Here is a 12,842-nt window from a genome sequence, read left to right as displayed (position 1 = left end):
GTGGGCTTCTCATCACCAGCGGCTGTTTCCGTGGGATCCACTGCTTCTACTGGTCTTTAAATGGAAATACGCTGTATCGGTGGTATCTGATGTAATGTCCTGGTGGATACTGCACAGGGCCTCACCACCCCCTGCACCACAGGTTGCATCCACATTGCACCTACCGGTGACCCAAACCATCGGAGTGCTCTAGGGAGTGGTGTTGATGGGTGTTCATTACCTTTTTGGCCCTTTAAGCCTTCATTTGCAAGTTCCAGCTTGCCCCAACTGAGTTTGGCAGGATTTTGATGTGCCTCCTGCCTGCCTGGCTTCCTTGGGCGCTGGAAAGCTGGATGCAAATCCACTGGATGAGATGGGAAAATCACCTGGACCATGCTGCTCAGTGATAGAGGTGTCACTGTGGTCAGAAGTGCTGATGCAGGGGACAGTTCGGTCTTGGGGAGAGGTCCCAGATTGGCACCCCTCTGGAGCCTGCAATCAGTGGGAGCATGGAGCCGTTCCAGGCAGGGGTCCTGCTCCTTCGCTGCTGGCAGACCTGCACTGCGTGTCCTGCACTGTCGGGATCCTTCTACACCCCCATCCCTTGCAGCACAGGGACTGATGCCATCACCCCTCGCACAGGGATGTGGTCCCTGGTGCAGTGTAGTGGCCATTGCACACAGGGCAGGGTCCCAATGTTCCCCACAAAGGCACTTTGTGGTTTGAGGGTGATGTCCCTCCTCAGCCCCCACCCTCCCCTCTCCCTCAGTGTCTTGCTGGTCCCTGCTCTGCAGGATGAAGACAAGCAACCTGCCCCATCTCGCAGGAATGCTGCAGTGCTGCCAGGATGGACAGATGGAAACAAGCAGCAGCCTATAGCTTCATGTCCTGCTGGCAGCAGCCCCCCACTGCCCTGACTGTTCCCACTGAGGTGCATGCTTGCGGCTGGCTGGTGTTCCTAGTGCTCACCACACATCTGGCCTCCCAGTGGTACTGGGGCAGGCATCCACCACTGGGCTGCCCAGTGAGCGTTTTCTGCCCCAAACAGCCCACTGGTCCCCGCACATGTGGCTCCCCGGGCAGGCAGGTGGCTCTGCAGCCACCACAGCCACAACAGCTTTGGTGTTTGGGAGGTTTTTTCTGTCACCCTGGGGAATACGGGGTGCAGCATCAGCACCCCCAGAAACTGCTGTGGAGGGGACCAGGGAGCCAACATGGGTGGTATCTCTAGCTCTGCACCCTCTGCAGCCCAGGGCTGAGGCTGGACACTGGGTCAGGAAAGCACCCACTCTGGAGGCTGGGGCCAGCTGGCTAAACCTGCCTGTGCATGGGATGTCGAGCGGGCATCTCTAAACAGCGGGTTAGCTACTGGGAAAAGATGCCCCACGTCATGTCAGCACAGAGCAGAGGGGGATCCCTCCTGCTAGGGCTGACTCCTGTGGGAGTGAGAGAAGCTGGAGTTAGGACTCAAAATAAGGATGCTTGTGCACCACAGCATCCCTCCAGCGTGTGTCCTGCTGCAGAGACTGCCCAGGGAAGTGTGGGTGGGACAGGGGACACACGTCTTTGCAGGGGCTGTAAGGGCACCTGAGTCCCAGGGGCAGTAGGGGAGGTGCTGGCTGCCATGCCTGGCACATAGAGGAATCTGACATGATGGCACAGATCTACCCCAGGACCCCTGACTCTGGAAGACCCCAAGCTGTTTGTGCCCATTGGCTTCCGGCAATGCTTCTCTCCACTGGGTGCATGGCTTGGGAGGTGGAGGAGATCTGTGGCATGACAGACCATGGTGGGATGGAGAAAGTGTAGGGCACAGACATTCCTGTGCGCTGGCTGGGCCATTGCATTGGTATAATATGAAGGGTGAAGCCTGGTGGGAACAGCTTCCCAGGGTGCCCTTTGGCCAACTCGGTCCTCCCTGGCAAGCAGCACTGGGTGGGTCCTGGAGGGTCCTGCAGAGGGGAGATGTGCCTGCTGGATGCTTTGCTGGCAGGCAGCAGGACTGCCTGGCTATGTTCCCAGTGCTCGTGCTGCCTCAGTGCCCACGGTGGTCCCCCAGCCCCCTTGGTGCTGCTCAGTGCCTGTAGGGAAGGGGCTTCCTCAGGTGGCACAGCTGAGCTCATGGGTATGGCACAGGGCATGTGTGAGGGATGGGTAAATGCAGCCTGGTTTGGCAGTGATGGTGACAAGCAGGATGTGGGTTTTGGCTCCAGGAAATGTGGCTTGGTTTGCTTTTGGATGTCGCCGGCAGTGCAGCAACAGCCCCATGCAAAACCCAAGCGACAACCCTGAAAGCTGTGTGGGGCCAACAAGGGGTTTGACCCTCCACCAAGTGATGCGGGAGATGTGCAGGCTCGTTATGCTGGCGATAAAAATATGGGTGGTGTTTTGGCAGTGACAGGCAGCCAAGGCAAGGCAGGGAATGAGCCCAGGGTCTGCTTCACACCTCTCCTCCCACCTGGGGCCAGCTCGGGGCATCTGGCAGGCTTGATTGCAGCTGAGCTGGGCTGAGGGCTGCGATGGGGCTGTGGAGTCCTGGGGGCTCCTTCCTGACTCCCCCTGCAGAGTTGGGGGTGCCGTGTCTGTGTGTGTGTGTACACGAGCATGTACATGCGTGTGCAAGGAGCTGCTGGAGCTACGCTCTCTGTAAAGCCTGTGTGTTGCATTAAAGGGGATGGAGTAATTTAGCAGAAAATACCCTCCCTGCCCCCACCTTCCAACTCTCCTCACCGAGGTGGGAGGTTAGGTGTGCTAGGTTTAAATTCTAAGTGATGTCCAAGTTACCACTATCAGTCCAGTTGCGTATAATGTGTCTATTAAACGACCACGGTTCTGGATACACAGATAGCAGTCTGCACTGCCAGTCCAGCCGTGCTCATGAACTAGCACAGCCACACTGCAGGGTTTGGCCGCGTTCAATGAGAAACTGCGACAACCAGCTACTTAACAGTGCAGTTTTATTTGTGCAACAGATAGACAGGGGTTTGGATCGCTGGTGATAGTGACTGTCTGCAAAAAGACACATGCAATGTTATGATGTTATAAAGTATAAAACACGTGGAAAAGTTATGAACAATACAGCCTGGCTATAACTGTTAAAGAGTAACTCTCTAGAGTTTAGCACTTAGTTTAAGTCTCACCCAAGGTGTCCCAAGCCGGGGAGAAGAAAGGCTTAGCCCATCGGCCGGTCCCAGGAGTCAGTCTCGGTGCATCTTCCCTTAACTTGTTCTTGGTGGTGTCTTTCCCACTTTTCCCCTCATTTATTCTCTTTTTATACTTCTCTTTACTCTCAGGTGGAGCTTGAGTGACTCTAGTCATACATTCTTTGATTGGTGCAAAGTTCTCTCACTGTCATTTAAAGGTTCAGTTCATTTTAAATTTACTGGGCATGCTCCCAGAGTGGGGGATTCACTCTCTTCAGGAGGGCCATTTGAGTAGGAGGTTTCGATCTCCCACTGCCACAATTATTTTACCCTAGCATCCTTCAGTCTTATCTTTTCAGCAGTTTGCTTTCTTTTAGCAGTTTGCATGTCCTCCTCAGAAGGCTTTGAAGTGCTAAGGGGGCCTAGTTCCCGACCTTCTCTTGCAGATAATGAGGCTTTTGCTTGGTCTTTGACACATTTGTTGGCCCAGCAACAAACACCTTCTCATATATTTTACAGCCACTATGTAGCTTATCAGCTGTATGGTACCATCAGGTTCCCAATCCTGCAGCGAGCACAGCAGAGCCTGGCTGTGGTGTCTCCACTCTGCTCCACCCTCCCCTATTCCTCTAGGATAGCAGCTTGTGTGGCTTAGGGACCTGTGGTGATGTCAGTTCCATGCATGCCAACCATCCTGAAGGCGATAGCTGTATTTTACCCTAAAAAGCTTTCTGTAATACTACGCTTCTATTAGGACCCAGTTTTTCTCTAATTCCCGCCCCACCCCACCCCCCAAGGGTGATTTTCCCACCCTGTGAGACCGAGATGTGCTCAGCACCAGGCAGGCAGAACAGAGGAGCATTTACCTTCACCCAGGGGGTCTGGCGCAGGGTGGATGGATGCTGACTCAGCTCCAGGCACCAGCACTTGTTCATTCCAACTCACTGTGTCTTTACTTAATGGGAAAATAATGGTTATATGGTTTTGGAGTTCCCTCCCTGCTGCAGTGGCACCAGGCTTGCCACTGCCCCAGCCCCTGGGCAGGGATGTGCCAGTGCTGACGTAGCCAGCACAGGGGTGCTGTGCCTGTGCTGTGGCTGGAGGGTTGGCAGCCCATTGCTCTGCCTGGGGATGAGAGTGCTGCTGGATCAACTGGAGGACAATTCACCTCCTTCCCTGCCACAGCCTCCTTTAACAAAGGGCCAGGCAGAGAAAAAGGCAGGCAGGCAGGGCAGTGGGCAGGCATCATTCCTGGGGCTGCCTGTGGTGCATGGGGCCCTGGACCAAGGGACAGGCTAGGGTGACTGGTCCTGCCCTGACATGCTGTACCAGCAGAGCATGTGCCAGGGGGATGCACCATCCCGTCCCACTGGCAGGAAGGGGCTACCACAAGAACCCTGGTCCTGGTGGCTGCTGGGGGCTGCAGGGGAAAAGACACATGCCCTGGACGAGAGCATGTCAGCATGTTGCACATTTCCTCCACTTTGTTTTGTTTCTTCCTCCATCAAAACCAGCTGGGTCCTGAGTCATATCCTGAGCCTAGCATGGCCAACGGGCAGCACAAAGGCAGCCATGATCCTGGAACCCCAGGACTCTTGAGACACCCAGGACCATGCTGCCTGTTCACAGCCATCACCCAGAGCTTTCCTAATGCTGCTCCCTGCAGAACTCCAGCAGCCTCCCTCCCTGGCAGCAGAACTCACAGGGGCAGGGGCAGTTTGGGTCCTTAGCAGGGAGGCAGTGACCTTGAGCTTGCCCCCATGTTGCCATGCCCAGATTCATGCGTTCTGGGGTTGGGACCATCCCCGTGGTGAGTGCTGGCTCCTGGAGGCTTGGCTGCACATGGAGAGCAAGCAGAAGGAAGGGGCTGACTCTGACGGTTGGGACATGGGTGGAGCAGGATGGGATGTGATGGGATGAAGAGGGGGATGGGATGAGGATGGGATGGGATAAGGATGGGGACCCATCTCCCATTACCCTCCTTGTGTCATATTCCCTGGCAGTGGTCCCCCAGGAGAGCCCTGGCCCCACACCTGAGTCCCAGCATTGGCGGTGGTCTCCTGCTCCCAGCCCTCCTCACAGCCATGAGGATCCATGCTGACAGGGTTGGGAATCTGTGGCTGCCCTGGCAGCTCCTGTGGAGTGGTGGCAGACCCAGCCCTGGGGAGATGCAGCAATACCAGACTCACCAAGATGGGCCTCGGACCTCGGACCAGAGCAGGTGGCCACAAGGAGGAGAGCAACCAGGGTGGCTGCAGGGACCTTCATTGTGCTGTGGGGCTGAGGGAACTGTGACTGGGGCTGAAGCTTTGGGGCTGCGGGGCTCTCCTCTGCACGATACTCGTCTCCTGTGGCAATGCACTTCTTTTACCCCTGGCTGTTGTGCAGGCGCAGGGTTTCAAGGAAAGAAAATGAATGCATCGTAGCAAAGAAATTATGTTAGGATTGCCCAGGTTTGCTGAGCTAGAAAAGGAAAGGAAGCCACAGAATGGGCAGTGCTGGCCACTGGTCAGTGCTTCCAGCAGAAGCCTGAGCCTCCCTCCTTCTCCAGCCTGGTCCTGCCACCAGACCCTGCATGTCAACAAGCACACATGGCAAGTTCTGGCTGTTATGAGTCAGGATCTCCAGGTTTCTTGCAGAGGGGCTAGAAGGGAATTTGGGTGTCACGTTGTCCTTGGAAGACCCTGGCTTCTTCTCTCTCAGCAAAAGAATCAGGAATCAGGGCGCTAAGCAAGAGTACCTGTGCTGGGGTACTCTGGGGTACTTAGACTAGCCAGTCTAAGCTGGCTAGAAGGAAGGACAGGGCATGTCAAGGGGCAGTGACATTCCTTCCGTCCATACACAACAGCCCTGGGCCTGTCCCCAAGTCCCAGATGAAGAAAAGGGGATGAGTAGGTGTAAGGACGTTTGCCAGGTGAGATGGCGGATCACGGTGGTCACTACACAGTCCCGACATTCCCATGCCCAGATAGACCCATTCCTGCCGCTGTGAGACGGAGCTGAGGTCAAGGTGCCACAATAGGCCCCGCTCCCCGCAGCCCAGTATTCTGCAGCTGCGCTGATGGACCTGAGGTCAAGGCACCGTGATGCGCCCCGGTCCCTCACGACCCAGTGCCCCACAGCATGGCCGGAGGAGGGGACCCGACATTGCAGCCGGACCAGACTCTTGTCCCCTGGCGCAGGGACCCTGGCACAGCGCTCCCAGTAAGATCACTGGCACAGGCTGCCCAGAGGCTGTGGAGCCCCCTCCTCTGCAGACGTGCCAGCACCACCTGGACACAATTCTGTGCAGCCTGCTCCAGGAGGGCCTGCTTTTGCCGGGGGTGTGGCTGCCCCGCTGGGCCCGCTGTGTGGCAGTGGAGGAGGAAGAGGACGAGGATGAGGGCTGCGGATGAACTGCCACCTCCATCCCGGAGGTCCTTCTGCTGGAGGCACCGGCTGGTGCAGCGAGTGAGGGCGATGCAGCGACACCAGACCCTCTGCCTAATCTGCCGGGACGAGGTGGCGGGGCGGCCCTGTTATACCACCATGGTCTGCCCCAGCTGCGCCAGCGCCTGGTTCCACCGCCACTGCATCCAGGTAGGCGCCATCGCCCCGGTCCCTGACATGGTCAGCCCGGTGGTCACCCCGTCACCCAGCTCCGGGGAGCGAACGGGTCCCTCCCGCCACTGCTGATGCCGATGCCACCTCTGCCCTAGGGCCAGGCGCTGCGCTCGGGCCTGCACCACTTTCGGAGCCCTCTGTGCCGGGACATGACAGCCTTCCAGGCAGAGATGTTCCGCTTGGGCATCAAAATCCCCGACAGGTCGGTACCCTCCCCACTGCCTCCCTTGCCCTCCACAATACTCCAGCTGATCCCCTCCAGCCCTCCTGGGTGCCGACGGGGTGTCCCCCACGTCCCCGGTGCTGAGTGCTCCCCTCTTCCCACAGGGATGCTGCCTGGGAGGAGGAGGGCTCTCTCCTCGACTTGGTGCTCTGGCAGAGCTCCTGCGACGCCGACCAGTGCCTGTGCCCTCTGGGCCGCGACCAGGCAGAGCAGGCAGGGTGAGTGCTGGTGGTCCTGGACCCCACAGCCCCAGTGAGGACACGATGCCTTTGTCTCCTCTGACGGGCAGGGGTGGAGGTTCCCTGGGATGCTGAGCCAGGCATGGCGCAGGGTGCGTTCTGGCAGCTCAGCCCCGGCTGCCAGGACGGGAGCAGGGGAGAGCTGGGCTCGGCACAGTGCCGGGGCTGTCGGCCCACAGCTCGGGGACCTTTGGTGGCAGTGGGTACCGTTGCTCTCCGCAGGCCGTGGAGACTCCTGGTCTGCAGCTCCTGTGGCTCCCGTGGGACCCACCAGTGCTGCTCCGCCCTGGAAGATGCCACCGAGTCCTGGGAGTGCAGGGACTGCAGCGGCACGCACAGCGGTGAGGGGGGCAGCGGGGGGACAGGGTGCCCAGGGCGTGGTGGCTCCCACAGCCACTGGGGACTTGGGGACAGGCGCTGTGACGCGTGGAGGGAGGGAGCGTGGCAGGGGCTTGTTGTGCTCATCATCTCCCTGCCCCTTGCAGTGCCCGACATTGCAGCCGGACCAGACTCTTGTCCCCTGGCGCAGGGACCCTGGCACAGCGCTCCCAGTAAGATCACTGGCACAGGCTGCCCAGAGGCTGTGGAGCCCCCTCCTCTGCAGACGTGCCAGCACCACCTGGACACAATTCTGTGCAGCCTGCTCCAGGAGGACCTGCTTTTGCCGGGGGTTGGACTAGATGATCTCCAGAGGTCCCCTCCAGCCCTGACCATGGTGTGGTTCTGTGACCCCTGGCACTTTGGCTGAGGAAGTTGAGCAAGGCTTCTCAAGGGACAACCTGACATGCAACTGCCCTCCCAGCTGCTGTGCAAGAAACCTGCCGATCCTCACTAACAGAAGCTTGAACTTTGCCCGTGGGCTTGCTGATGTGCATGAGCACCGCAGGGCAAGAGCCTTCGCTCTTCCCCATCCTCCAGTGCCGGGCAAGTGCAGATGCTCTGAGGAGGGAGCACCAGGCCCCACAGGCCCCGCTGCCATCCCTGTCATGCAGCGGCTCCTCTTCCCTGGGCTCCTCTGCTGTGTCCCGGAGCCCGTGGCCTTGGTGCGATGGCAGAGCCAGCCGCAGTAAACGCGCATGGGACTTGGCCCGGTCCCCCAGAGCCACCTGGGTGCTGGTGGGGAAGCCGGGGCTCACCCTTGGCCAGGCCATCCCACTGGAGCTGCCAGAGGGGCCAAAGCACAAGGAGTTCCCCACGGATGGCAGGGACAGGCCGCAGAGCCCCGTCGATGTGGAGCCACCCCCTGCAGCCCCTCGGCCACGGTCACGCATAACCTCGCTGAAGAGCTCATGCGCATCGTCCAGGACACCCTCGTGATGGCCATGGGGTACCAACGTTTCTGCAAGTGCTGATGCCAAGTGGCGAGGGGCGGCCTGTGCTGGGGCCCTCCCCAGGGTTCCTTCCCCCCTGCTCACCAGGGAAGAGGAGCAGCCCCAGCCAGGGGGTGCCAGGGCTGCTGGGGACCAGAGTGTGGCCCCAGGGCCTTAGAGCCGAGCTGCCGGGGGAAGGTGCGCACACGGACAAGGCTGCGGATGGGGACAAAGACCAAGATGAGGACACGGGCCCGGGCACAAGTAGCCCTGTGCAGCTTCCGTACCAGCATCTGGCAGAATGGCGGCATGGTGTCGGCTTCGGAGAGCCAATTACGGATTCGTTGTGAAGCCGCTGTATGAGCTACTGAAAGCTTCCTGCAGTGGCTGCATTGACTGGACAGAAGGGGGTAACGCTGCTTTCAAGCGCCTGGAGCGAGCTCTGACGGAGGCCCCCGTGCTGGCATTACCCGTGCTTTTAATAAAGACCTTTGATCTTTTCACCCAGGAGAGAGAAAGTACGGCCTTAGGAGTTTGGCACAAGTTTTTAGGGCCTCAGCGGCACGCTGTAACTGACTTCTCCCAACAGCTGGATGAGCTGAGCTCAGGATGGCCTGGATGCCTTCAAGCAGCAGCAGCAACTGGGCTGCTGATTCACGAGGCCCCTAAGTTCCCGTGGGGCAGAAGGTTACCGTCTAGGTACCACACTTGGTCATGACGGTACTGAAACAAAAAGGAGGACGTCGGCTGGCCCCGGACCATTGAGGAAGTCTGCTCCAGCCCCCAGATCTCAAGAAGCAGGCTGGGAGCTGTATGCTGACGGCAGCAGCTGCCCCCGAGAGGGATAACGATTGCCTGGGTGCGCTGGAACTGCCATCGACGAGGTTAACAGAATCACAAGCTTTGCCCGCAAAAGGTCCTCTGCTCGGGAAGCCAAACTGAATGCCCTCGCGAGGGCACGGGCCCTGAGCAAAGGGAAATGAGCCCCCACACGGGCAGGCTCCAAGTATGCCTTTGGATCGGTTCATGCGCATGGAGCTCTTTGGAAAGAGAGAGGACTATCATCTGCTCGAGGAACTGTGCTCAAATATGCGCCTCAGATCCAGGAATTATTAAAGAGCATTCAAAAACCAGCGGCGGCCGCAGTTACGCATTGCAAGGCACGTCAAGCTGGTAAGACCGCTCCGGGATAAGGAAATCAGTGGGCAGGTATGGCTGCAAAGGGGGCTGCAGAGAAAGGTATCCTGACTCTGACCCCTGCAGAGGGGAGAGTCCCGCCGGAAGCACCGCCAAAACATGATGAAAGAGGATAATAAGTGAATAACTAAGTCACTGGCCGAAGAACAGCTAAAGGGATGGGCAGTTCCACTGGGGAATTGAAAATTCAGTGAAACTCCTCCGCAAGGCACTTGTAAGTAGGGCCACGCACAGGTTATCAGATCCATTACAGGGAGGTGTGAAATACGCCTTAGAGACAATCCAAATGCTACTAGAAGCTGATCATGGGGGTGACTAAGGTAGGGAAAGTCTCCTGGAGATTATTGGCAAATAGATTTATCACCGGCTCACCCAGAAAGAAGGATATCGATACATTTGGCCTTGGTTGATACCTTCAGTGGATGGCCTGAAGCTGGAAAGCTTGTTGAACCAACAAGGCGGGGGACGTAGCCCAAATCCTGTTACAAGAGATTACTGCCTGCCTTGGTATGCCTTCAGGAGTGCCATCAGACCATGGGTCCCACGTTATCGCTGGAACCGTAAAAGAGTTGGGTAAAAATTTGTTCCTAACCTGGGATTACCGCACTCCATACAGACCGGAATCTAGCGGTCAAGTGGAGTGGGTGAACTACGCCCTTCAGCAACAGCTAGGAAAAAATGGTCAGGAAACACCTATGACTTGGGTTCAGGCACTACCTCTGGCGGCACTGAGAATCAGGTTCCAGCCTCGAGGGAAGGGCGATTTGAGCCCATACAAGCTGTCGCATGGATCGCCCCATCAGGCTGCACATACACCCTCTGATACCCATCTAACGGGGCAATGAAACGGGAAAACTCAGCTAGTTTCTTTAGGGAATATTTATTTTTAGGGAGTATTTTGCAGGAATTTCAGAAGTACACGACAGCGCGTAGATCCTTGGAACTCGACACACGGCTCATCCTTTCCAGCCCGGAGACCGGCTGCGTATCGAGTGGTGGAATGCAGAACCTCTAAGGGGAAAGGGGAAAGGACCATATCGCATCCTTTTAACAACCTCTACAGCCGTCGAGAGTTGGGGCAAAGGACCCTGGACACATTATTCAAGAATTAAACGAGCCCCTTCATCATGGACAGCAGAACAGCTGGCCCCTCTCAAACCTTTAGAAATGGCATTAATGAATCGATGGGACAGCAGAAAAGGCCAGATAAATTGTTAAATCAATAGTTATAGGCATTTGTAGCGTGGTACAGTGTTTCCCACTGAAGCAGTTAGGAGGAAGTTGCTGTTCATCTCCTACTGAAGCAGCATAAGCCTAAGCGAAACACAGGAGAATGTGATCGCAAAACTGGTGCGAGAGCTGGGAAGAATGAGAAACCCAAGCGGCATCGGTGCTTGCGTTCCTGTACCTCCGGCTGTGGGAGACCCAGCACCTCGGGGCCTTCTCCCAGTTGATGACAGTTATTTAGAATGGGTAGGTCACGTCACCGGCGAGGCCCACAAAGCTGGGGCGTCCCATTTTCTTGGCAAAAAGGGCCGGTGTCGACAGCGAGGAGGCGAGGGACTTCACGCTCCATTGACCAGAGGGAATAAAACTCTGTTTTCATCAGGAACTGGTGAGTGCCCCCTCAATTCACCAGCCCTAGGTTTAGGATTTGCTTCCGGAAGCCTGGATGCAGTGCCACCTAACATTCCGTATAGGAAAGGCTACCCAGTGAAGTACAACTAGCCGGCCAGAATGTGAAGACTTGAAGAGGTCCCCAAAACCATGGTCTAAACGAATTGAAGGGCAATGGAACTGCACCTCGCGTGTTTGAAGGCGTCCTTGACGGGGACACCAAAACGCGTGGAATCTGACCCTGTCGAAACGGAACTGCACCAAGGTTGTTGATGGAAGGAAAATGAGGATTTTGAAAGAGGGATTCTGGATAATGAATACCTGTAAGCAAAATCAAAATCGGGGAAAATCTTGTTCCCTAGGCCTCTCTGCTCCGGGCCTCTTGGTACGGGCAAGTGGAGATGGATACTAGACAGCGAGACTAGAGCTTGCAAAAATAACTCGACCAGTCACCCTAGGTGGACCGACCTTATGCCCCACATGGAGACAGAAACCAATTGAATGTAAACATTGGGGAAAAATTAAAAGAGCTCAAAATGCAGAAGAGCCCTGGCATGGACCCCCCACTTTGGAACTGGCAAACTGGGGTCTTGGCAGCTTTATTCTAGCTGGCTTAATGGCACTAGAGGATGGATAGTTGCTAGAACATGGAACACGGCAAAGGGAAACACTAGCTAAAGCAGCGGAAAAGGGATTCAAACTGATGGGTGAACAAGTACAAGCAAATAGCAAGTGTGCTTTACAGAATCGGCTGGTGTTAGCTTTAGTACCGGCTGAAGCACATGGAGTATGCGGGTACGTAAAACTAGATGTTGCTCACATGTCCCAAATGCTACTGAGGATCTCCAGAAACAACTGGATGAGATGCAAAGGGCTGCTTCAAGAGTTAGGCGGGCGGTCAATAACCGGGCGCCTAGCGAATCCCTTACAAACTATCCTTGTTATAGGTATCGCTGTCGTAGTTTTGTTGACAACATGTAGCTGTATCAGATGGAACCTCCCTGGAAATCTATGTTGCAAGATGAGCAAATATTATAGTTATCTGATCTAAATGAGGCTTTTGATTTTGAAGATTCAAAGCCTCCAGAAAAAAAAAAAAGCGTGTGCGTGTGTTTGAATGATGCCACAGTATAGATACCTCTGTATATACATTTATGGCAACCTGGCCCAGGAACTGGATGGGCACCACTGTGAAGAGCCTGGGCATGGGCTGAGGGTCAGGGGCAAGATCTGGGGGTCTCCCCTGCACTCACTGCATCTCCAGCTCAGTGTGGGCTTCTCCACTCAGAAGCACGCCTGGGGCGAAATGGGCCCTGGATGTTCCCCACATGCTTGCACCCTTCTTACCCACTCGGGTGCAGCCCGAGGGGTTTGAACATCCCGTTTCCCTCGGCTGTCTTTGGGGTCAGCAGAGGCCAATGTTCTAGAGGGGCATGTGGTCGGGGTACCGATAGCACCGCGTAAACACGCTGTTCCGTGCACACGCAGGTGCGAGGACGTCTCCAGAAAGGACTCGGAGGGGCTGGATATT

The 12,842-nt window shown here is 56.5% G+C and overlaps 1 protein-coding gene across 1 annotated transcript; it reads left to right on the top strand.

The window, feature by feature from the left end:
* The first annotated feature begins 6,457 nt into the window (after positions 1-6,457).
* On the top strand, positions 6,458-7,935 carry LOC119142907 (G2/M phase-specific E3 ubiquitin-protein ligase-like). The gene is made up of 4 exons (XM_037376473.1): positions 6,458-6,701; positions 6,821-6,927; positions 7,053-7,166; positions 7,410-7,935. Exons 1-4 carry the CDS (start codon positions 6,501-6,503, stop codon positions 7,933-7,935), a joined length of 948 nt encoding a protein of 315 aa, XP_037232370.1. The 5' UTR covers positions 6,458-6,500.
* Positions 7,936-12,842: the final 4,907 nt, after the last annotated feature.

This window comes from Falco rusticolus, chromosome 2 (genome assembly GCF_015220075.1).
Source record: "Falco rusticolus isolate bFalRus1 chromosome 2, bFalRus1.pri, whole genome shotgun sequence".
NCBI lineage: Eukaryota > Metazoa > Chordata > Aves > Falconiformes > Falconidae > Falco > Falco rusticolus.
Note: the sequence above shows the minus strand (reverse complement) of the source record. Positions and strands in the feature narration are given on the sequence as shown.

Coding starts and splice junctions, on each gene's coding strand:
- LOC119142907 (XM_037376473.1), top strand. CDS start 6,501: ATGAGGGCTGCGGATGAACTGCCACCTCCATCCCGGAGGTCCTTCTGC. Junction 6,702..6,820: donor TCCACCGCCACTGCATCCAG/GTAGGCGCCATC, acceptor CCTCTGCCCTAG/GGCCAGGCGCTGCGCTCGGG. Junction 7,167..7,409: donor GACCAGGCAGAGCAGGCAGG/GTGAGTGCTGGT, acceptor TGCTCTCCGCAG/GCCGTGGAGACTCCTGGTCT.